The following is a 25,177-nucleotide window of genomic DNA, read 5'->3' on the forward strand; positions in this document are numbered from 1 at the left end:
GAGATGTTCTTCTGATTGTAATGAGTGGCTGTTTGTGTTACAGCGGCAGAGAAATGCTGCTCACTGGATGTTTTCTCTTTTTCTGACCCTTCTCTGTAATCCTTTGAGATGGTTGTGTGGGAAAATCCCAGCAGATCAGCAGTTTGTGAAACTCTCAGAGCAGCCCGTCTGGCCCCAACAACCACAGAGTCACTTAAATCACCTTTCTTCCCCATTTTGATGCTCAGTTTGCACTTCGGCAGGTCATCTTTACCACATCTTTACATTAAGTTGCTGCCATGTGATTGGCTGATTTTTGCAGTAATCACCTCATAAAATTGCCTGTGAGTGTATATTGTTTATTAAAGTTTTTGTAATAGATTTATCAATATTACATTTATAGTGATTTTATTTTTTTTTTTGGGGGGGGGGGGGGGACCTTGGCTCTCCCCAACAAAAGAAATACGAAAACGTTATTATGTAACAATCCAGAGCAGCTGAGCCTCATTAAACTCAGAACTCCTAAAATAAACCCTAATGTAACTTTTCCATGTGTTTTTGTTCAGTTTCTTCACCATTAGGAAAAGCTTTTGCAGACACACGCAGGCGGACTTGCAGTCCTGCGAGCAGTGAGCTCATGGAGGCGTATCAAAGAAAACTTCCAGAAGCAGAGGCAGGCAGCAAACTGCAGAAGTGAAAGCAAAAATCCAACAATGATGACATGGAGATGTGAAAGAGCTGTTTATGCAACTTGCTGCTGGCACAGAGCCCATCGGAAAGCAAGGAAAAGACTGAGGTTGACCTTCTTTTAGCAGTTTGCAGCTATGTAGGGCAGAGTGTTTGTCTTTTTAATATATGCTATCAATTCAAAGACAGTGCAAACCTTGTGCCAGGAGCGTTTGTGTAGTTCTTTCTCCCCCAAACCTTCAGAAATAGTCAAAGAAAATGCAAAACTATGCTTTTGCAAAGGTTGGCTAATGGCACTGTTTACTTTGGCTGCACAAACAATAGCAATGACTGACTTCAAGCAGCTAATCACCTCCACAGTTATGCAGATTTATGAGCAGCAGGGCAGCTTGTACACAGCCCTGAGCTAATTTATAATAAAACACTCCTCAGCTATATAAATCTTTAGAGGTTTAAATGATAAAAACAATAAAACCTCTTGACTTAGCTGACTTTCCACATTTTCCATGAGCTCTTCTTCTTCCCAAGGTCAGGAAAATAAATTCAAGTTTAAGCTCATATGACACAAGTGGCTAATTTTTCACACACACACACCCCACGCTCCCTCTCTATCTATATGCACATAAACATTTCAGCAGGAGCTCACATATCGTCACCTCTCTTCAAATAATGGCCAAAGTCATTTTCAGAAAAGCCAAAAAAAACTGAACCAAACATTGAAAATATGATGATCTAGGCAAACATAAAAATGACTTAGGCCATTATTTTACAAGGGTGACGATGTGCTGGTTTATCAGCAACACAACCGGACATCAAAAATGTGCTTTAAACACCAGATTGGATTTCATTTATAGGGATTTTGGATTGGCCTTTTATACATTTTCTCCTTCTACTACACTTTGTTTAATCTTCACAATCTGGATGATACAGTCAGACCAAAAACCTTTTAAGGGAAAACAATACTTTGGGCTCAAATTATTCTCCGAGCTGTATTTTATAAAGACAAGCAGAACGTGGAGAAAGAACATCCTGCTGCAGAAAGGCAAGAAATTTTAACTCAACACAGCAAAAACCTGAGTCCCAAAGGCACAAAACTCCCATGTCAGCTCCTTAAATAAACCGTGGCAATAAACCGTTGAACAATTGTTGCCATCGTGTCTCATCTCGGGTAAGGTCATGGGTGTCTGGATGTTCTTCTGTGAAAAAGAAGCCATTAAGCTCAAAAGCACAAAACTGGTTTACCTTGATATGTGCATAACTGCGCATTCATAACATAATTCTCACCGTTGTTTGAAGAAGAAATAAAGACAGCAGCTGCCAAAGTTTCTGAATCTTAAAGCAGCAGAAAAAAGAAAAAATCTCCATTATGTCCATAAGTCATTTATTTTCACTGGTAACCGTTCCTAATGTCCAGTATTAATAGTCAGATAATACAGATTAAAAAATACTGTGCATGAACAAAATACTATTACAGCAAAGGCAGTACGGTTTACAAAAAGTTTATTTTTGTCAAAGAATAAAGCAAAACTGGAAACAAAATCTTCTAAAACATAAAAGAACCTCACTTGAATCGCAGCTTGGTAGAAATGAAGTTGGTTTTCTAAAAGCGTGCTCAAACCCAGTGAATCCCCTCATAAGACAACAGCGATTTTAACTGATATGTCACTCCTTTAAAGACCACTACAAAGGGGTTGTAACACTATAATGGCAGCAGTCTGTGGGAACCAACTGTGAACAGCAGCCACAACTTGTGAGCAGTCATTAAGGGGTTAAACTGAACTCAAAGTCTTTGCAGTTCTGAATATCATACTGAATAATGTACAGCTGCGGGTTTAGTGAATGCGCAGTGCTTTAACTCTGCTAATGTGAAAGCAGCAACTGTAAAAGATGTTTCATTTCTTTAGTTTGTAGCAAAGGATTTGGTATGTCTTGCAACACTCATTCAATTTGTTGAACCAATTGGGAAAATTAAAGGCACATTTTGTAATCTAAAAAAGAAAAAAAGGACACACACATCCAAAATGGAAATGAAGGCTGGGTGCTGGGCCAAAAAATATATAGAGGCTTTTTGGATCTTTACCCTGAACACATTATCTCCTCATGGCCTTAACGAGGAATTTGATTTGAGACCTTTTTTATAATCTCCATTTTTGCCATTCCTATACTTTGTCTATTGCCTATTTATATATTTTTTGACTGTGGTAGTTTGTACTTTTTTGATTGTATACATTTTAATCTTTTTTTTATATTTACAAATCTTTTCAGAATTGCAGGACATATAGCACTTTTTAATATTTGCAGTATTTTATATATATATATATATATATATATATATATATATATATATATATATATACACACACACTTGCATATGCATATTTTTATATGAATGATTAGTTGGACTGTTTAAATACTTATTGTATATTTGAAATATTTATTGTGTTTTTGTAATATATCTGCATATTTATATATTTTCTTTCCCGTTGATGGTTGATTGTATACACGTTTGTCTTTTACCTTCCTCTTTTCTGATTGGTAGGCAGCATCCATCACATGACGTATTATTGTGTATACATACAATTAGTCCTGCATTATTTTGTTAAGTCTGAAGAAGGGCAATCTGTGGCCCGAAACATCACTTGCTGTCAAGATTTGCTTAGATTAAACATTATTTAGGAGCTTTGCCGGTGTGCGGACCCTTTTCTCTTTACTACATTCTGTAATCTAAACATGAAATAAGGAGTAATCAGGAATAACATTAATGACGTGGTTCATTCCTTACATCCAATCACAGCCAAACTGACAAGTAAAACTGCAATCAACTACTTTACACCTAAGTTATTGGTTATGCTCATGCTTTTCATTCCTTATTTAAAAACTGCTAATTACATGGTCATAAACCTACACACGCGGACTTCAATAAAAACCTTTGAAATGAACTTTTGTCAGAGACAAATCAATGAATGAGGACCATTTTAGCCAAAGTTCGGACTATGTGTAAAGTGCTGATATGACTGCTCTCAGACTGAAAACTGATGTCACGGCTGAGGTAGAACATCAAGATGTAACATGATCAGAACTGGTTAAAGGACTAATTCCATTATTTTAAATATGCACAAATAATGTCAAAAAGTAAAACTCCACCAGAGATTTAAGTAATACTGCCATTGCACTATACTTTGGCTTTGTTACTTCATTAGCTCCAAATTGGCCTTTTTGTTTGTTTGTTTGTTTTTGGAGATGATTATGTAATCGTCAGGGTTTCCCCTGAGAGCATCTAGGCTGAAACGGTGCAGCAGTAAACGGGTCATCCAGAGCTCTTCCCCCGATGGTCCAGGAATGCAGGGGGCCCACAGCTACTGAGCCCACGGCGGCCTGCTGACCGATCCTGGAGACGACCCGGTGCACGGCCACTGGCTGCTGGAGCAAAGGCGTCTCTGGAGCCGTTCGTCTAGTTAGAGGCTGAAAAGTGTGAGAAGATGACACTCTGACCGAATGTTTGCTGACTTGGATCTGCTGTGCACCAGACTTAACTAAGTGAGTGTTGATGGGAACTTCTGTGGTGGTTTCCTGCCTCCTTCCAAACGGTGCCTGGAGGAAAACATCAGATACCTCAGCAGGTTTACGAGACGCCACCTTGGTTTCTTTTACTGGGGATTTAAAAGGGGCCAGCTGGAAGACATCAGAGGCAAACGGGCTGTTTGGAGGCTGGAATTGGGATTCTTGGTCTACTGGTATGAAATGAAGGCTGGTGCGAGGCGTTTGTCTGGTATGGTGTTGACTGCGCCATTCATCTGTCAGCAACATGTGTTTATCATAGCCACATGAAGCAATCCTCTGCTGGATCCTCGGCCTTTGTTTCTCCTCTGCGAGCTGCACAGGAGCTGCTGTCCAAGCGGCTCGCAGCTCATTGTCGCTCAGCTCCCTCTGCAGGTCTGCATGAGGAAGAGATGTGAGAAACATCACCTAGGGAGATCTCTGCTCAAGAGCTTTTCAACAAAGTATTTCTTTTCTTAACCTGTGATATTAAACAGAAAGGGATGCTTAATTTTAATACAATCGAGTGGACTAATCCCTGTGACAAAAATCATAATAAAGTGACAATAGTGTGACATAGATTGCTCAAAAAATTAAGGGAACATTTGATCATCAGCATAATACAAAGTCATTTAAACTTCAGTGCAAACGTCTCACAACTGATTTTTCTTCAGTTTTGCTTTTTGTTAGTGTCCTTGTCACTGCCGGTAGCATGAGATGGTACCATGTAGTCCAGCTCCTCCAGGATGACACATCCACACGTATCATCACAAGAAGGTTTGCTGTGTCTCCCAGCACAGTCTCAAAAGTGTGGAAGAGATATTAGATATTGGCCAGACTCCATGAGCATGAGGGTCCGACATCCTACAGTATGTAAGCATAGCGTAGGTAGTGTGTATAGTGATCACACACTAGATCGGTGCAGCTTCCTTACTGGACAGGTCGAGATCCCCGAAGTTTAACTGACTTCCTGTTACACTGTGATGATTGAATGCTCCCTTAATATTTCTGAGCAGAGTAAGTGCTCTTTAAATGGTACGGCTCACAGTATTTTCATCCACGGGTTCAACAGATTTAAAAAACAAACAAAAACAAAGAAACCCTTCTACATAAACCAACATGCCCAAGATACATTACTACTCCAAAAGCCTGGCATCACCTTTTTTTTTGTTTTTAAACAAAAAGCACATTTTTATCTAAAAATAGAACATGAAACCCATTAGTAATTTTATTTTAAATGAATATACTTTGTGTCAGCCGAATCATGTTAAAAGTCTAAATCTTGTTAGTACAGTGAGAAAAAGGAAAATGTGCTGGAGCTTCAGCCTTTTGTAGTGCTTAAAAAAAAAACAAAAAAAAAAAAAAAGGGTTGTGTTAACCCATTAACTATAGCGCGTGCACTGAGTGGGAAATTTTACAGATGGAAAAACTAAATGCAAGAATGGCATAAATAAATTGCCTTGACACCTGTGTAAAAACAAAAAAAACAAACAAAAAAAAAAACATAAAATATGTAAAAAAAAAAAAAAAACAAAAAAAAAAAACAAACAAAAAAAAAAACAAAGACCAAGAATGAAACTGAGCATGAAGCTGATGTTTAGTCTTACCTGGGGAGAGTTAAGGTGTTTCCCGAGCAGATTCTTATTAGTCCTTAACACATTTAAACCTATTCTCCTACATAATAACAACATTACATTATTTAGAGTCACATACAAAATGCTATTTTAAGCCTTTACTTCATGTAGATACCTTTGTGTGTGTGATGAGAAACAGTAAGTTTAGCAGGAAATGGAAAGATCAGGATATATATACACACACACACACACACACACACACACACACACACACACACACACACACACACACACAAGATTTTTTTAAACCATGTAGACAAGTAACTTAGAATCAATACTCAAGAAGCTGACATTCACATTTGTACTTTATTTGCCATCCCTTTATAATTCTTTAGTTATCTCACAAAAATAGAAGGAGCACACGATATCACAGCTCTGACGAGGGATTGGGCCATAATGACAGGAGGAGTCTCAAAACACTCAGTAATATCAGAATGGAAGGTGGCCATTTTTGGAAAAACAAGAGAAAAAAAGAAAAGAAAAAAATGAGGGGCTTCTGTTTCACATCGAGGACTCGTCTCGCTTGGCTTTCTTTTTTTTTGGGGGGGGGGGGGGGGGGGGGGTCTTCCCACTGATTACAGCGGCACACTGGCGGCTACAGGGAGAAAGCTCGGGAGTTGCATAGGTTCAAACAGTGACTGCAAAAGATTGACTGCTCAGTGGAAGGATCATAAAGAAGATGGCTAAAAACACAAGCTGACCTGCAGTCATCACACCTGCTTTAAAACAGCTTCCTCTGTCATTTTTTTTCCTGCAGATTTATGAGGACCAAAAATTTGACGTCCCCAAAATACTTCCAATTTCGAGGGCGGACAAATACACTGAGATAACACGGAGGCCAATATAGTAAGTATGCTGTTAACAATGTTTGCGTGAATAGGTTACTGAGTGCTTTTGGCACTGTTCTGTCCAGAACTTCAGTCATTCCCAGTGTAATGGGCATTTTATCCCACATTACACACACTGAATCTTTTCACTAGACCTTGCACAAACATATTGGGACATTTAGTGTGTGCTTTCAAAATAACTTAACATGCTCAAGATGTATAGGAAGCAAAACATCTGATTCATCTGATCCTACGGAAACATCAATATTGCTGACTATAGAGCTGATCCTTTCGAATCCATCACAGCAATGCTGTCTGATAATTAAACCACTGCTACAGCAGGAGTGCAGTATGTTCACTGCAAGACTGGCAGAGTAGACCTTTCCACACTTCACAGAGCCCCTCACATGTTACACATCTGTAATTCACTAACTGTAATACGAAGAGCAGACCTCTGGAGGACAGCGAGACAGGGAGCAGTAAGCCAATACTGTACACTTCCAGCTCTCGGAGAGAGAGTGATGTAGCTCTGACTACCTGAGAGAATTTAGAAGGATGGGGGGGCTGTGCTTTCAGAGGAGACTTTAATGGCGACGTGATCGCCGTCGTATTTGCAGCAAACAACAACACAAATAGGCTACTGGAAAACACAGCCAACAATTCGGACTCCACGCACACACACACATACTTATCATAACACTGTATAGCAACACACATGAACATAACATTCAACAACACTGCCATGCTTTTTGATATGAATCCTGTGACCACTAAAACCGGCAAAGCAAAAAAAAAAAAAAGAAAAAAAAGAAAAAATTTCAAAAGCACAACTTCGAATGAAGCGGATCAACTCCCACTCTGCAGAAGACGGTTCGGAATAAAAATATAATCCTTCATTGGTTCATGTAAACAAACAGAACACAGGCTCACTTTCATTTCACGAAGATAGAATAAGACAGAGGATTCAGCCTGACCTTTCAGACTGAACAGACTAGGGTTATCATCTATACATTTTAATGTACTCACAATTATTAAGTAGATAGAACCAAGAGAAAAAAAAAGAAAAAAAAAAGAAGAAAAAAACTTCTTAACACAATTCCACAAAGAGGAATGAAATATTTATATATTCTTCAATATTAATGAATGATTATGGTGTTAAGAATCATAGATATATTTTATTATAGACTAATATTTATTTCTTACATTCATTCTCTAACACTCTATTATATTAACATGTATTAACAGGGAGAGAGATTTCACAAGTAAAGCAATATGTTTTCCACAAGTAAAGCTTTCTGACAATGACTTCATATAATATACGGTCTGGATAGGAGCCTGCAGGGGTTGCAGATATCTATTTACATTAAATTAGAAGTAAACAAATGACAGGAATGCAGAAGGGATTGCACGATGTGGAATGAATATGTTAATGTGAAAATAATTTGTGAAATAATGGATTAGACTGTTTCCGTTAGTGCCGAGATATTATATGAATAGTCATGTATGCTCTGCCTATATATATAATTGCTACTTTATTTCCTATTACTGCTGATTATTCAAATTATTGTCATGCATTACTATTGATATGGCACGCTGCTATTAACACAGTAAATCACCCTGATTTCTCATTTTAATTCCAGCCCCATCTATTGCTTGCCTTGAGGAAGAAAGTTTAAAAAAAAAAGAAAAAAAAAAAAAGAAGCAGCTCAAAACAACAGCACTAGAGAACGGGTGCTGGCTCTCACCGAATGGTTGGACATACTGTATTTTGCAAGAAATTTAGTTTTGCGGTTATGCAATTTTGCTTTCAGAAATCCAGCAGTTTGCTTCCCAGATTATTTTATGGCACTTCACTGAGGTTATGGCTGTTTTGCTTCCAGATTGTTTAATGTTTCTCAGTCTGATCTTATAGCAGCTTCACATTTTTAAAGATATTCCTTCCCATAGCCCTGCCAGAGGTAATGTTTCTGCAACTGTGCAAATCAGGCTACATGACTACGTTTCAAAGAAGTTTGGCTTTTATAGGAATAAACCTCATTTGAATAAATGGTCATTTTATTTTTCTGCATGTTTTTTTTTTCTTTAAAATGTGCAAATAAATCTGGGGAGGAGAATTTAAAAAGGCAAACAACGACAAATTCACTTGTGCACGATAATAACTACAACCACTTAGAACTATGCCTATTATACATTACAACAATGATCTTCTATAGTTTGCTATAAGGAATAATGCAGTATTGTTCAGACAAACTGGACAGCTGTATTATATCCTGATTGACAGAAAGATGGAATGGCTAACCTTTAGAAAGGATGATAACAGTTTTGTGTGTTGGCCACTCTTTCAGAATGGACAATACATGATGCAAGGAGACTATAACAAAGATACAACATGAGTGTGAAGGTGAGAGATGAGAAGTGAAGATACGCCAGATGATGCAATCGATATGGTGGAAAGGGTGGGAATGAAAAAGCACTGAAAAGTGAATTCTACTACAGCAACTACAATGCCAATGACAGCCAGGGGGTGCAAGAAGCTAGCTATGACAACAGTGTTGATTGTTGTTATGCTATGCCAGTCTATAATCCAGTGTTACAGCTTCTATGGGGGGGGCAGCGCCTACAAGTCGATGAGCTGGTCCACCAGCAGCAGGGAGCGGGCCAAGCTGGGCAGGCTGGATTCAGAGCCACCACTGTTACTGCGCGAGTGGCCTCCTGAAACTGGCCGGAGAGACAAAAGGGGGAGGAGGCAAGGGGATGAGACGGATACAGGCAAACACAGGGGAGGAGAAGCACAGGAGCGGGAGTCATAAAGAGCGATCAAAGCAATCAAAGAGGGGGAGAGAGGTCAAGAAAGAGAAAAGAGAGAGAGAGAGGGCAGAATTTACCCATTTCCTTCTACTGGTTTTCAAGCATTACTTAACTATGACTAAGTATGTAGAGTAGTACAGCTAATTTATCTGCTTCTCAGTAAATATGAATGCGATTCGTTTTTTCTGGCACCATTTTTCCCATCCTATGCTTCCTAGAGGAGAGTGTTAAGACATACCTTGGGAATTCTTTCGGCCTGTGACGGGAATAGGATCAAACTCATCCTCTGTACCAGCCTCTGCACTGGGTTGCTGGGACTCAAAGTCTGAGATCAGGAGAGACGAGTCTGCAGAAAACAGAAGCCCAATAATCCCCCAAAAAAACCCTTTGAAGTGAAACTATAGGTAGCTGTAAGGAAGATCATTTTATAAAGGCTTTATAGAGTAAATGCTTTTTCCACAAAAACAGTGATAATACAAGCTATGTTTTATCATTCCTCACAATGATAAAAATGTTCTTAAAAAAAAAAAAAAAAAAAACAGCAATTACTACAAAAACGCATCTGCTGCTCTCCTGTGGCACAAACCCTGTTTGATAAGATATTATGAAGAGAGGCCTGCAGTTTTGTTTTGATGCAGCTGGTGCAAAGTCAGGCTGTGATTTGGAGCTGGCACCGACAACAGCAGTCAAAGGCTTTTGTTCACCAGCTGAGGACCAAAAATCTAAACCACAGCTGTGCAGCTCTTACTTTGGGACACAGGCTACAGTTCCACAGACGAATTACTTTGTAATTTTTTTCCCAAACCTTTATAAAATGACAGTCAAGATGATTCTGGATTAAAATGGATTTGTTAAGTGATGGAAATGCTTCTGATGCCACCCAGTGGTGAAAATTTCTTTCTTCAAAATGATGAATCAGAACACAACAGCCTGCTCGAAAAGCCAACATCCAGACTCTGAATAACATCCACATTAGCTTTCCAGCTAAAGCGTCATTGTTAACCAACTAGCAAAAAGAAGACCAAACAGATACCTTAATGGTAACTGCAAAGCTTGCAGGCTAGATGACATGGCTACAACACTAAACCACACCTGAACGTCTCACTTTCATTGCTTAGATGCTGCTATCTTCAAAACTGCTGCTGAGAGCAGAAGCTGGTTTCCGCTCCAGCAGCGTTCAACGGCAGAGCTCAGTCTGCTGCCCTCTGCCAGTCAAAGTGAGAAAACAGCAAAACTGAGATGAAAAACAACAATGGTGGTGGTATGTCTCTAAGGAAAACACTACCACCCAAAATACAGAAAAGTCTCTGTCAAAGATCACGACAGGTCGGTCATAGATTTCTGTCAATCATAATGCTACTTTAAATTCAGCACTGGCAGAGTGCAGGAGGTCGCTGCCTTCCTTTGCGACATACGTAAAAGCTACCTGCTTTAGGCTGTGTGGAGTCTCCAGACAACAGACTGAAGTCATCCAGAGCAGAGGCAGCAGAGGTGGGGGCAGAAGATACGGAGGAAGTTGCACTGCTCGTTGCCGGAGGGGCAGACGGACCAGAGATCAGAGAGCAGCCGAGGAGAGAGTCGTCTGCTGTGAGAGGGTCTGGAACGATTCAGGACAAGTGGGCAAGGGAAAAGGTAACGTTTTGTTACTGTTTAATTACACCGACAACTATGCAGATATTTACATGGGCTTTATGAGTGAGGTTCCTTCTACAACTTTCAAACTTAAAAGATCCTATTCACTCTGAGGAGCGAAGTGTAAGGTTCAACACAAACACAAATGAGCTTCTCTCTTCTTATTTATAGGGCGTTTAAAATAATGGAGTAAATGGTACAGCTGGTTACAATTTTTATACATTTCTTCAGTTTTGTCTGTCTTTGCTAAAAAAAACAAAAAGAAAAACCTGCTGTGTGACATGTGACTAGTTGTGAAAACATGTTGTGTTAACACAACAGTGAAATATTGGCATTTTCTAAGCTACAACTGCAGGAAAGCAGTAAACTATTCAGCAGCATATGTGACATACCTGGACAGAAAGTGCAAAGTGTTTTTTAGTAATTTTTGCTAACAGGGTGAGCGGCTGATGAACCTCCAACAGTGTTACACCAGAATATCTGAAAAGCCTTCATTGCTTGTTTTTAACCTTTCCTGAAAATCTTCTATGTATTTAATACATTTCTAAAGTAAGAACCTGAACACACACACACACACACACACACACACCTTTTGCAGACTCTTCCACGGACCCACCAAAAGGATCGGATAACGACAGGAGGTCAGGAAGCATAAGGGAAGATGTGTCTGGAGATTTGAGTCCTTCAATCAGCTTCTCTAAAGCCCGATGGAAAGATGAGATGAAGAGAAAGGAGACATGTCTGAGCAAAGGGCAAAAACATTAACAACAACAAATATGGAAAAAATTAAGAGACCACTGCAAAAGTATTGGTTTCTCTGATTTTACTATTTATAGGTACTGTATGTGCTTGACTAAAATGAAAATAATCTACTGAACATTTCTTCCAGATACAAATACTGCCATTTACAGCATTCATTTGCAGAACATAACAAATATGCCGTATCTTCAGACCTCAAATAATGCAAAGAAAACAGGTTCATACTAATGTTATAGCTTAGGAAGAGTTCAGAAATCAACATTTGGTGGAATAATCCTGATTTTCAATCACAGCTTTCATGTGTCTTGGCATGCTCTCCACCAGTCTTTCACATTGCTGTTGGGTGACTTTTTGGCACTCCTGACACAAAAATTCAAGCAGCTCAGCTATGTTTGATAAATTATGTCCATCCATCATCCTTTTGATCACATTCCAGAGGTTTTTAATGGGGTTCAGGTCTGGAGATTGAGCTGGCCAGGACAGGGCCTTGATTTGGTGGTCCTTAATCCACACCTTGATTGGCCTAGCTGTGTGGCACAGAGCATTGTCCTACTGGAAAAACCAATCCTCACAGCTGGGAAACATTGCCAGAGCAGAAGGGAGCAAGTTTTCTTCCAGCATAACCTTGAACGTAGCTTGATTCATGCGTCCTTCGCAAAGACAAATCTGCCCAATTCCAGCCTTGCTGGAACACCCCCACAGCCGAACCTCCACTGTAGTGTCTCCACAGTAAGTGTGAGACACTGCAGCTTGTAGGCCTCTCCAGATCTTTGTCTAATCATTAGATGACCAGGTGTTAGGCAAAGCTGAAAACTGGACTCATCAGAGTAGATGACCTTACTCCAGTCCTTTATGGTCCTTATGGTCTTCTGCTTCTCATTGATGAAAGACTTTTTTCTAGCCATACATGACTTGAGCCCTGCCCCTAGGAGCCTGTTTCATACCATTCTCACCACGCACATCACCCCAGCTGCCATTTGACATTCTTTTTTGTAGGTCACTAGATGTTATCCTACGGTTGTTGAGTGACATTTGAATGAGTCGACGGTCATCCCGGTCAGTGCAGAGTCGTTTTCACTCTCCACTCTGTAGCTTTGTTGTCCCTAATGTCTCCTTCTTGACCTTGTTCTTATAAACCACCGTATTAGGGATTTTAAGGATGGAAGCAATCTGACACTCACTGTGATCTAATAAATTTGTTAAGCACTGCATTTGGATAAAATAACCAAAAGAAAAAAAATGTGTTGTGTGGCATCACAGTGACTTTGACCACTAAATTCTAATCAGTTATCCACAGGCCCCAGTGGGTGTTTGTCCATCTAAACCATTCTCCTGAATCCAGGATCAGGAGAATGGTTAGATTTTACCAGACTACCTGAGAATATAATGCCTCAGGGAAGAACTACTGCTGGCATGAATTTTATGAAGAGTTTATAGAGGCTTAGTTGAAAACGACCAGGTAAGGTCTGAGGCTGGTCTGATTTTCTTTAATACTGCGGAGAATGTGCTCTCATAGAACCTCAGTTTATTCATTGTATTATTCATCTGGATAATTTATTACTTTAAATAAATCAACAAATTTAGACATCTTGTAATGTATTACACGTGATGCAATAATAGAATTGAGTTCACAGTTACGTAAACAGTATACTAATCCAAAGACAGGTATTTACCTGGTGCATCTGACAGCTCGAGGGTATGGAAAGGATCTGGGACAGCCAGCAGTGAGGCCCCTGATTCCACATCAAGAATGGCGGTTGGTCTTTCAACTAGGAAGCAGAGGAGGTGTCATAAAGGAAACATGTATAATCTATAATCTATAAGGTTGGAAATTAGGTTAAAAATACAGACACAATGACCACACTTTAAAATTAAAGCTAATAACTCTACCAAACCTTACTAAGTGCAATACCTGGTTAAGAGACTCACATTTAAAAGCAATCAAATTCTCTCCAGAATTAAAAGTGTATTTTAGACATTTAGAAAATTATCCCATAATGAAGCACATATTAGGTCTCAAAACAAAGGTACTGTGTGGCAGTTCAGGTCTGAAAATAAGGTGTTTGGGTGATTCAGGTTGGAGTTCACTAGTCAATGAGATGCTTTTGTTAGTTTTGTTGTTTAATGAAGGACACACGGAAATCATGTTAGTTGCTGGTTAAATTATTTCACAGCCTATTCTCTTTGATAAACACCAACTGACTAATTATTTATCTAATCTGTGATCTTTTATTTGCATCACAGTTTGCAGTTGCCACAAATAAAGACTAAGCAGAATAACATGTATACATTTCAGTTTGCGTAACTGTAACTGCATGGCTTCATTTGGCAGCTCAGCAGGTTTTTATATAAAACTCTTACCAGTTTACGGCACATTACAGTACTCCCCTGTTGTTTTCCAGTGTTAATTAAAGCTTTCAGATTATTGGATTAGGCGCATTAAGAGGTTTACTTTCACAGTTTCTCCTTCAGATTTTACAGTACAATGAAGAATGAAAACAGGGAGAAGACCTAGTACTGTATATAGAAGAAAAACTCAATCTGTGGAATATCTAAGGGTAAAATGTAACATACCAGTTTCTTGGGGGATACTATCAACAGCTGAGGCCTGAAGGCCTGGTATCAACTCTTCTGAAGTGGTTGTCTCAGTATCTGAGGACAGGTCTGGTAAAAGAAGACTGTCATTTATTGTTTATCATAAAATAAAAATTCTGCACTCAAATATAAGCGCTCAGATGTTACCGTTAGCCTTTTTGCCATCATTTTTGAACTCCTCAGCAGTGAGGTTGGAGAAGTTGTCATCATCAAAGGGGTTCCACGCTGGCTGTGTGGGAGTGTTTGTAGCAGTGCCAGAAGCAGGAACAGTTTTACTTTGTTCCTGTACTGCATCACTAAGACTTGGCTGAGATGCAAGTGATCTAAAAGTAAATATCAACAACAACAGCAAAATATAAATGAAGCAAGCAAGAGAAGAGTTACACCTGTTGTTAAGGATTATTCAAGAAAACCTGCCACTTACTGATTGAGAGCTGCTTCTTCATTAGCTCCCTGTGGCTGCTGTAAGGAGTCACTCACTAGAACTGCAGAAACAGCGCTCACTGTGGCATCACTTGGTGTGCGTTGGTGGCATTGTTCTTCAGTTGTCTTTGGAGTAGTGGGTGGAGTCTGAGCAAAAGAGGCAAAGACTTAAAAGGAAGCCAAAATATTAAAAATCAACAACTATTTAACATAGAAAGACTCACGGCTAATTGTGTTCGCAAGAGAGGAAGAAAAGAATATAAACAGCAGCATATTTATTCACGTTTTTTAAATACTTTCAAATGTCTTTGGTTAATGAGACGGAAAAACACTCTATACTAGGGCATGCCACGTGTAGATTATGGACAAAAGGATAAAGTTGACAGCTCTACAGTGCTGGTATTCAGACATTGTTTGAAGCTGGATGTTTGGCAGGAAGCCACTTACTGTCTCAGCTGGTTTTTGGCTGCTCTCAGTGGAGCTGGGCTGAGCCGGGGCGGCTGACGGTTGAGTTATCTGCTCCTGCTGAGATACCGCCGGCTGACTGGATGCCGGTTTGCTGGGAGAAGGCTGAGCTTCTGCCTGTGGAGCCAGGCTGGCCTGCTTACGACGAGCTGGGCGCTGAGGTGGGGCTGGGCTGGATGGGGTCTGTGCGGCCTGTTGTGAGGTTGTGCTCACAACAGAAGGGGGAGTAGTCTGTTGCTGGACTGTTGGCTGTGCTTGTGGTTGGACGTCAGCTTTGCTCACCGGTGATACCACTGCTGCTGGTGCTGCTGTCTCTGCTGCTGCAGCTGGCTGCACAGCCTAACATGCAAAGAAAAAAAAAATGATATATGCAAAGCTTATAAAAATGTTCCCCCCCTCCTCCTTAAACCAACAGGAAACCCCTCATATATACATTAACTTAGAATCTCATTTGCTAAACAAAAGACACGGCGATCAGTGTACCTGCTTCTGTGGAGGTGCAGCCTGATGTGAATTAGTCTGTGACTGAATGAGTGACAGAGCTGAAGCCTGTGCCTTCTGTGACTGAAGAGCTGCAGCTGGCTGAGAAAGATCTAAACTGACTCCTGCAGAAAAAACAGAAAGGAACACATTACTTTACAATCAGTGGAGACAATTTAATCTTAATACTTGCACAGATGCTCAAAAGTTTTAATATGAAGAAACCCAAATAGGTTTACTTGAATTAAAAAAAATGATATAATGCTCACCAAAATGCATTAAAGTTGATAATACAGTCTGTTAAATACAAAGTGATTCATAACATACACAATAACCTACATCACCTGAAGCTCCGTTTTAAGTGAAACAGGAGTAGAGAAAATTGTTTCATAATCATTTTGGGGCTGTGGTAAGATTAATTTGCATAAGTCTTCACCTGTCTATTTGAGCTGTTCCTGTTGAGAATTGAGGCATTCAATGTGTGCACAAAGGATTAGAGGCTCATCCTTATTCAAAAGATTGGTTTCTTTTTCTTGTGACAGACAGGAGAATAAGGACAGAGTGCCATACATACCCACAGGCTGTGCTGGACCACCAGGGAGATTAGCCCGCTTGCGAGGGGTCAGAGCAGCAGGCTGGATGGGTAGGATGCCAGCAGCAGGCTGGGTGTGCACTGCTTTAGGCCTCTGGCGAGGGGTGATGGAGGTTTCAGTCGTGGGAATTGGATCTGTCAGTCTGGCAACAAAGAAAGGATGTTGGCCTTCTTGTTAATCGTGGCAAACAGTGGTAACATAATTATTTAATGAGTATCAGTCCCTAATTACTTCCACAATGTTTCTACAACTTTAATAGTAACAGTGAAAGCAGATCATGCTTGCCTGGGCTTAGCCTGGCTCTTCTTTGCTGCCGCAGCCTCGCTGGCTTTGACTGGCTCAGGAAGTTTGGAAGGAATCGGAGAATTCTTGTTTATGAAAAAAAAAAAAAAAAAAAAAAAAAGGAAAAGGAAAAGCTTTACAAAGAAATCTGCACAGCGAATATCAATACGTCACAGACAAAACTTGAAAAAGATTTTTTTTTTTTAAACTAAAATATCATCAGGGCAAACAAGTATTTTGTACTGTATGAAAATAATGAATCATTTTGTGCTACATGAAAATAATGAATCTGAGCTTATCTTCCTCCCACAGTGTGACAACTGCCCTGGATCGAGAAGTAGGTCAGGCAGAGAACCCATAGCAGAGACCTGATGAGACCAAGTCAAGCAAATCCAAATATTTTGACTGCTTCTGGTGCAGAGAGGGACTGACCTTCACATTTTGAACAGGGCAGGTCCGCTGAGCTAGTTTAAATGCAAAATAGGACACCTGGTAGATATCCGGTCTTTTGTCTGGATCTGGCTCAAGCATGTACCCTGAAACACACCATGTATACAAAAATGAAAGTCTGAAAAAGACGGACACCAGTCAGTAAGTAGATATGAAATTTATGCTGTTGAAATATATAAGAGGTACTAACGAATGAGGCAGTGAAGATCATAAGAGTAACGGGAATTATCTGGAATAGTGAAACTGCCATCACAGATGGCCACCTGGCTTTCACCAAAGGGCAAAGTGAAGAAGCACAGCTTGTACAGCAAACAGCCCAGTGCCTGGAGAAGACAACCACATGCATACCCGAGAGGAGAGGAGAGGAGAGGAGAGGAGAGGAGAGGAGAGGAGAGGAGAGGAGAGGAGAGGAGAGGAGAGGAGAGGAGAGGAGAGGAGAGGAGAGGAGAGGAGAGGAGAGGAGAGGAGAGGAGAGGAAGAGGGAGAGGAAGAGGGAGAGGAAGATAATTAATCAAAAACAGTGACAGAAAGTATTTCCCATCTAAACACCAGTTGAGATAAGGTTACAAAAGTGAGTATTAACATCACAGCTATTTCACAAGCCTAAAGAGTTTATATTTTTCTCTTAAAGACCTGTTTGATTAATCTTGGGCCACAATGTTAAACTTACGGTACTTTGCAAAAGTCTTGAGCAACTCGTCTCATTTCTTCACATTTTGCTTGGAAAAACTGGGAACTAGGTGTAGCTTTTACTGAACCGTGCAAGCATACATAGAAATACAGTATATAAGGCAAAATCAGAGTTTGTACAATTCTAAGTTTGAACATCAATATTTGTTGTGACCACCTTTATTGTTGAAGATAGCCTGAACTCTCTGAGGCCACTTTCTTCTGATTTCTTTAAGTAGTCTTCAGGAATAGTTCTCCAGGCTTCTTGGAGGACATTCAAAGCTCTTCTTGGGATGTTGGCTGCCTTTTGTTCTGTTCTCTGTCAACATGATCCCACACTGCTTTAATAATGTTGAGGTCCAGGCTCTGGGGAGGCCAATCCATGACTGATAGTGTTCCATTGTGTGTTTTTCTACCCAGGTATGCTTTTACTGCACTGACATTGTGTCTGGGATCACTGTCATTCTTGAAAAGCACTGCAATTAGACACATTCCAGATGGTATTGCATGGTGGATCAAAATCTAATGGTATCGGATTTATTGGCAGTATAGAGACAGGAAATGGGGGAAAGATATGGGGGAAGACACGCGGGCATATCGGTGACAAGCCGGGACTCGAACTTGTGCTGCCTGCACTGCAAAGCGGCATATACACCACCTGCTCCACCCCTGAGCCACCTGGGGACCATGGTATCTTTCTGCATTCATAATTCCATCCATTTTGACAAGATCGCAACACCACTGGCTGAAATGCAGCTCCAAACCATGACAGAGTCTCCACTGCGTTTTACAGATGACTAAATACACTGTTGTCTCCTGACCTCCTCCATATATACTGATGATGTAATTTGGGACACCACAGCCTTTCCTCCCTGTTTCCTTCCTGAATAAGGGTTTATTGAAAGCCACCCTTCCACTGAGACCATTTCTGATGAGGTTTCAGTGAGCTCAAGTGAAGGGACAGATGCATCTCTCAGGTCCTGTGTCAGGTCTCTTTTGGATTTTTTTTCATATTTCTGAATGCCTGCCACTTCTTCATCTGTCCTCCACTTGTCTCATTTCCTCAAATGTTTTAAGGATGCACTGTAAGTCACAGCTCTTTGGGAATCACCTTGTTGTTGCAAAAATGCTATTTTATGCCTTTCAAACTGTGCTATCTTCGGTATATTTAGAACAAATTATGTGTTGCTAGCAATAGGCTGCTAGTAACAAAGACACAATTTTATATTGGTTCTCTGCTAATTTGTCTGTTGTGTGTAAACACAACACTGGGTGCCATTTTTGTGCTTGAATGATTCATAGATCAGTGTTAAGCGGCTTAACAAACAAACAAACAAACAAACATTCCTCTGAAAATGGTCAGGTACAAGGACTGGACTAAAAATTAAGCCAATGTCCAAAGAAAAACTTTAAAAGACCTTCAGAAAGAGTGGAGAACCATTTAAGAAATTACACGAAAGTCTGGCTCCTTGGGCACAAAATATAAAGAAATGAGGGGTGACTTTAGACTTTTGCACAGTATTGTGGTTTAAGCCAAACTTTAAGTCTAAGTTAGGATATTTTTTTCCAGGTACATGCTGCATGTGTTAACTCTTCACGACAACCGCATCATGATTATCAGAGCGGTCTGTCATCTTAACTCACCCAGATGTCTGCCTTTGTAGTGATAATCTTATTGTTGTAGAGGTTCACCATTTCAGGAGCACGATATGATAAAGTGGTGTACCTGAAAGAAGGGAACAGAAACAAATTAGTTAGTGACAGGTTTTAAGTGAGGTGTTGAAAAAAAAAAAAAATGCATAGTACAGTATGCTTATAAATGCACATTAATGAGCTGCTTTTATGTATCACAAATTAAACCTAAAAATAATTTTCCAGTTCCATATAAGGGTGAAAAATTGAGAAAATACAATAATAAAGAAAAAAAACAAAAAACAATCAAGCTACTAAAAAATTGAAAAACTGCAGTCACTTTCTGTGCCACATTACCTAAAAGAAGTGCTAATGAATGAAAGTTGCAGATGAAAAGAGACACAAACTTTTTGATCTCTTCCTCCACGGCGGCCACTCCTTCGGTCTGCGGGCTCTGGAACTTGTCAGTGGCGCTACCAAAGTCACACAGCACATAATGACCCTTGTCGTGCAGGAGGATGTTCTCCACCTGTAGACACACAAGCGATGACTCACACAGTGACATGCAGAGCTGCTTCCTTTGAGGGCAATAGAGGGTTTTATCATGAAAGGAATAATTTTGGCAGTAAGTGATAAGCCGCTCTCCAACACAAATAATGGCCTCTCTTTCTTGCAAGATGTGCGCTTGAAATAATAACAAAGGTGCGCTTCATCTATAATCTATATCTTCCCATTATGACTTGCAGATTTAAGACACGTTCAAAACTTGCATGTTTCTCTCAATATACTCGATATACTATGTTTTTGAGGTTTTATAAAAAAACAAAAAAAAAAAAACTGCACTGCACTAAAGTCATGTTTCCATATAATTACTGAGTGACAGTAACCCAAGATTAATGAGACAACTATGCAGCAGCTGAGTGACTGTAAGTTATTTTAAGTATTTTGACAAGTACCCTTTTTTTCTCTTTGCCTATTAATCTAACATATAATAAGACTCAGCTTCAGCTCACACAAACATATCAATCGACTCTTCAAAAGACACCACAGCATGGTGATTACAAATGGAACAAAATCTTGATAGTTCAATATATTAATGTCATGTCCTCTTGCAATGTAAATTGCACATACGCTGCCAAATATTGATATTTTTATGAAAACAAGTCACTGCTCTGATTTTCTTTTAGAATTAGAAGAATATGATTTAGGCTATTTTGACTTATTAATGCTGGATATTTCCACAGTTTTCCTCTCTGACATCTTGACAGTATAGTCTTATCAGCTCATGAGTCTCACCCTTAATGTTGATGTACAGTAGGTGCTGTCCAGCTTGAGGCAGAGGTTACATCATGACTTCAAAATGTTGAGGCAGAGCCCCTGAGCCCACCTCTAATTTTTAAAGACTCAAAAAAGTACCTTGCTACACAATAAAACTTTATGCAAACATCCTCTAACCCAGCACAAACCAGGGGCAGTACAAAAGCACAATCACAATCATCTCGATTTTATGCTATAATAATGCTCTCCGTATGTGATAGAACATTAAACAAAACACAGAAAAGGATAATTGCTGCAGTTTTAGAGTGAGCAGAAGAGGCAAAATGTGTCACCTTTAGGTCTCTGTGGATGATAGGTGTCTTGCGTTGGTGCAGACGAGAAACGGCATCACAGGTGTCACAAAAGATCTGGAGCACCTCCGATTCAGTGAAACCAGTCTGCAGCCTCTGATTCATCAAATTGACCACCTGACCTCCTGTAAAATACCACCCAATTATACGTCACATTGAACAATAGTGAAAATTAAACTGGAAGTCCAACAGATTTAAATTATTTTATTAATCAAAACATGAGGTTGCAACCACCTTACATTTCCCTTTCAGCACTCACCCTTGCAGTAGTCCATTAGTATGAGCACCTCCCATACATCCCTCGACCCCATAGCTGTGATACTGGAGTCCAGATAACCAACAATATTCTTGTGACCAACAAGGTCTTTCTGCAAGAACACAAACACAAACAAAATCCTTAATAAAGGACTGTGGGCAAATGATAGACCCAAAAGTATGTCTTCCTTGTTAACTGACATTTTTTTTTTGTTTTCCAAAAAGGTGGGTCAGAGACAAAGTATTTCCATTTCCTGCTGTAAAAGGAGGCTCATTCATTCAATCTGGTCAGCATTTTGAGATGCAGTTTGAGGTCTTCACCTACAGGGGGAGCGGCAATGGAGAACTGAAATCTGGAATCTATTATGTAATGAAAAAATGTCAAGTACTACAGCCCAGGTGAAGCACCGTCTGCTTGTGTATGAGTGAGTGTGTGTGTGTCTCAGTGAGTGTGCAAGAGGCAAAGTGACAAAGACTGAAGAGGTGAAGAAAACACTGTATGCTGAGGAACTACCATCTTCACTTCAAATACTAGAGTCAGTTAATTGGTTTCACAAGCAAAACAAGGCCAGCAATGGAGGTAGTTCTTTGAAATGTTTGTTTAATGATACAATTTGTCACTTTTTAAATAATCTGAATGTCTACTGCTGCGGCTTTATCCCTTCCTTCCTTCCTTCTTTTTGGCGTGTTGCCTTGCACAGAAAACTGTACAGATTCAGACATCAAAGAAGGCATCGAAAATGCTGTCAAACTTTCCAAGACCACTGACAGACTATTCATATTTAGTGGTAGGCTACCATGGCATTAATGTCTGTTTATACACTAAATAAACCTCTGTTCCCTAAAGAAGTCAGAAATCTTTACTTTACAGTAATGTGATCTTTCTGTATAATACATTTGTAGCAGGAAAATGCAGATCAGTGTTATTTCATGCCATCAGAGATGTGTCAAAAGTCCACAGGGAAACAACTACAATTTGGATATAAAAGTTTTTTTCTTTCTTTTTTTAAATCACCAACAAAAAATACTTAAAAAAAAAAAAAAAAACTCACTAAGAAATAAACAGCCCCTAAATTTGTGTTCATTTTTACCAAACCATGCAGGGCAAAACAAAAACAGCACACAAAGTACCAGGATGGCAAAAGTGGTTGAAGAATCCAAACAAGCCTGCTGCGGGGAGCACATTGCTCTTAGTTATTCTGGACAGAATGAGGCATTTGTGGATTTCTTCTCAAAGACTTTTGTTTTGTACTTGCCTTATGCGGTTTTACCCAACATAACAAACCATGACAGCTTAGAGTGAGAGCCTGCAGAAAAATGTTTAAACTCACCATTATTTGAATCTCACGCTTGCAGACCTGAAGATCGTGCTCATTGTTGACGTACATCCTCTTCAGAGCACAGCGTACCCCTTGGTTTGTCCTCACGAGGAACACAATTGCAAAACCACCTGCATGATGCAGAGAAATGATAAATTAAAAATGTACATTCAAATTAAAATCACCACAACACTCTTACAAGGCTTCTCAGGACATCATAGTTTTGAAAATTTAGCAGACATGCTAATTTTCATGCCTCATTTCTTCAGCAACTGTTGGGCTTTCTATCCATGTATATTCTTTCATCAGTAACCACAATCAGCACCAAATGGTACCCGCCTTATAGCACAATATCTATTAGTCATGTCATTGCTGCAGGGTTTACATAGAGGCCTACATTGAGGCCTAACCATCTGGTATGGCTCAGACCACAAATTTGCTTTGCAGAGTTTTAGCTGTGGAGTCATCAGTTTCAGGCAGACATCACAGCTTACACTGCATCCTCCGCCTGTCATGTGTAATGGCAGCATGGCACTTGACATCTGCAAGAGATGCCTATGAACGTCAGTGTGAGTTAAGGGTTTACATCCATGTCTGGTGTGTCTATTTGACTACAGTAAATGCTGATGTCCCGATGAGCTGTCCTGCAGTCTATTCTTGTATTATACACAGACTGGACACTCACTGCGTACTGCACCTGGCAGCCTGACAAAACTGATTAAAAGCATAGATGCTGTACAGTATTTGATTCAGAAAGCTCCTGATAGAACAAAAGGGTGTCTAAGTTAGGCAAGAGTCTGTAAGAATACATTACTGGAAGCATTACCAGACACACACTGAATGTGCATGCGATGTTCAGACAAGCTGAATAACTTGCCACTGAACACTAGAAAAGCACACTCAGATTAAATATATTGGTTTAACATGATTAGTAGAACTACTTTTCAGTGGTCAAGTTTCAGGCTTTTACTACAGAACCCATTATGTTATCCTGACGTTCCACAGTCCTATAGTTTGCCTACTGTTGTTACAAAAACCCTGAATACAGAATCTACTGGATACTAAACGTTCTTTCATTTCAAAGACATCACGCATCTGCCGGGCTTCAGGTACATCTCCACCCCCTTGAATCACTCATCTGAATCATAAGAGCTAAAAGCAAATGGTGTGTGTGTGTTAGTCAGTGTACAGTTGGGAGAAAGCAGCCAGCCTCTGTTTTGCATATATGTACACAAGATACATAGATGCAAAGTCGCCATCATCCCTGTGGGAATCATATAAGGTTGCATCTCTGTTCTGTCATGTGACTCATACTCTGGGCTCAAGCATGCAGGTCACATATCACACTCTGACATGCATGGAAGGAGAGAGAGAGCGGGCAAACAAACAAATGGCATCATCTGGTCTGTGCAACCCCTTCTCACCTTCAGCAATTATCTCCTCAACAGTGACTTGGTGTCGCCCGACAGTAAAAGCTCGTCCAATGAAATTACCGCCTGCGTGGCTGGACCCGGAGCTGCTCCCTCCTCCTCCAGAACCAGGCCCGGAGCTGACCAACTCCCGACGGGAATCAAAGAACTTCCTCATGTTGTCAAAATGACGGGTATATGCGGCTTCAGATGAGCTGTCGTTTCCTGTATGCAAAATTATTGCAGTGATTTATAATGCAGCTCTGACTGTAAACCTAACGAGTCTATATGGAGCCTGTAGTGATGCCTTTATGATAATATTGCGATAACTCAGGTTTCTGGGGGCATTTGCTTGCCAAAACAAGCCAGTTAGTGATAGCTAGAGCCGTTGCGACTAAGAGTTATGTAAGTGAATTACACCACCCAGGAGGATAAAGCATCTCCGGAGAAAGTATTTCTTTAGCTATCAATCCAGCTGTTCATGGTCGGCTGCTGCTGACGGTGATAATATTAGGTCCTTCTCCATCTCGTCCAGCCATTACTAGGCTAGCTTAGTGCTAGCTACTTACGCGCTATGACATTTCGTGTACGTTAAGGTTATCCAGGTTATCCTCTGGAGAAGATAATGTCTTCGAGTGCGATGTAGCCGACGTGTAACTTGTCTGACAGCGTTGCCAGCAAAGATATTTCCATCCTCAGCGAAGTGGAGCGACTGTTTGTTGCCACATAGCTAGCTGCCCGTGTCGCTATTTAATTGCTTCCATTTACTATTTAAAAAAAAAAAAAAAAAAAAACTATGATTTTAGTTAAGCTAACGCATTAGCGGGATGAAGCCTTTCATTAACACAGACAAGCGTCGAGTCGACAATAGACTGAAGCCTCCGTCTGTCGCAAGTATAGCTGCGAATATGTAGTCACAGATTCTGACATCTACCAAAACAGGACACAGAGGTTTCAGCCCAGCGGTATAATCTCTGCTACCACAGCAATCTTTGGCTTCCACCGTTATCGCAACATCCTAGCTGTTGCTGTTGACGAGCGGACGGAATTATGGGTGTTGTAGTTCGTAGCGCAGCTGCAGCCACCCCCTCTCGCGTATGTGGTTATATGGCGC

The 25,177-nt window shown here is 40.2% G+C and overlaps 1 protein-coding gene across 2 annotated transcripts; it reads right to left on the reverse strand.

The window, feature by feature from the left end:
* Positions 1–3,036: 3,036 nt before the first annotated feature.
* Positions 3,037–25,097, reverse strand: LOC115789053 (AP2-associated protein kinase 1-like). Of its 2 annotated transcripts, XM_030742228.1 has the most exons (21): positions 24,633–25,097; positions 24,079–24,288; positions 22,667–22,785; positions 21,340–21,448; positions 21,063–21,205; positions 19,860–19,981; positions 19,465–19,546; positions 17,342–17,474; positions 17,134–17,237; positions 16,705–16,787; positions 16,401–16,561; positions 15,830–15,951; positions 15,329–15,685; positions 14,883–15,028; positions 14,606–14,781; positions 14,438–14,527; positions 13,537–13,632; positions 11,694–11,801; positions 10,899–11,069; positions 9,711–9,818; positions 3,037–4,601 (listed from the first exon to the last, which is right to left on the reverse strand). In XM_030742228.1, the coding sequence occupies exons 2-21, from the start codon at positions 24,239–24,241 to the stop codon at positions 3,922–3,924; spliced, it is 3,273 nt and encodes a 1,090-aa protein (XP_030598088.1). In that variant the 5' UTR covers positions 24,242–24,288; positions 24,633–25,097; the 3' UTR covers positions 3,037–3,921. The 2 variants fall into 2 exon arrangements, with proteins under 2 accessions (XP_030598088.1, XP_030598089.1); XM_030742229.1 differs by lacking the exons at positions 3,037–4,601; positions 24,633–25,097 and adding an exon at positions 6,390–9,382 and having other exon boundaries at positions 24,079–24,598.
* Between the last annotated feature and the right edge of the window lie 80 nt (positions 25,098–25,177).

Source organism: Archocentrus centrarchus, chromosome 12, assembly GCF_007364275.1.
Source record: "Archocentrus centrarchus isolate MPI-CPG fArcCen1 chromosome 12, fArcCen1, whole genome shotgun sequence".
NCBI classification, from domain to species: domain Eukaryota; kingdom Metazoa; phylum Chordata; class Actinopteri; order Cichliformes; family Cichlidae; genus Archocentrus; species Archocentrus centrarchus.

Excerpts from the sequence above, each read along its gene's own strand:
- LOC115789053 (XM_030742228.1), bottom strand. The coding sequence starts at position 24,241 with ATGAGGAAGTTCTTTGATTCCCGTCGGGAGTTGGTCAGCTCCGGGCCT. Across the intron at positions 19,982-21,062 it reads TCATCCACAGAGACCTAAAG|GTGGAGAACATCCTCCTGCA; the intron begins GTGACACATTTT and ends GTGTGTCTACAG. Across the intron at positions 19,547-19,859 it reads GTGGAGGAAGAGATCAAAAA|GTACACCACTTTATCATATC; the intron begins GTTTGTGTCTCT and ends CCCTTCTTTCAG.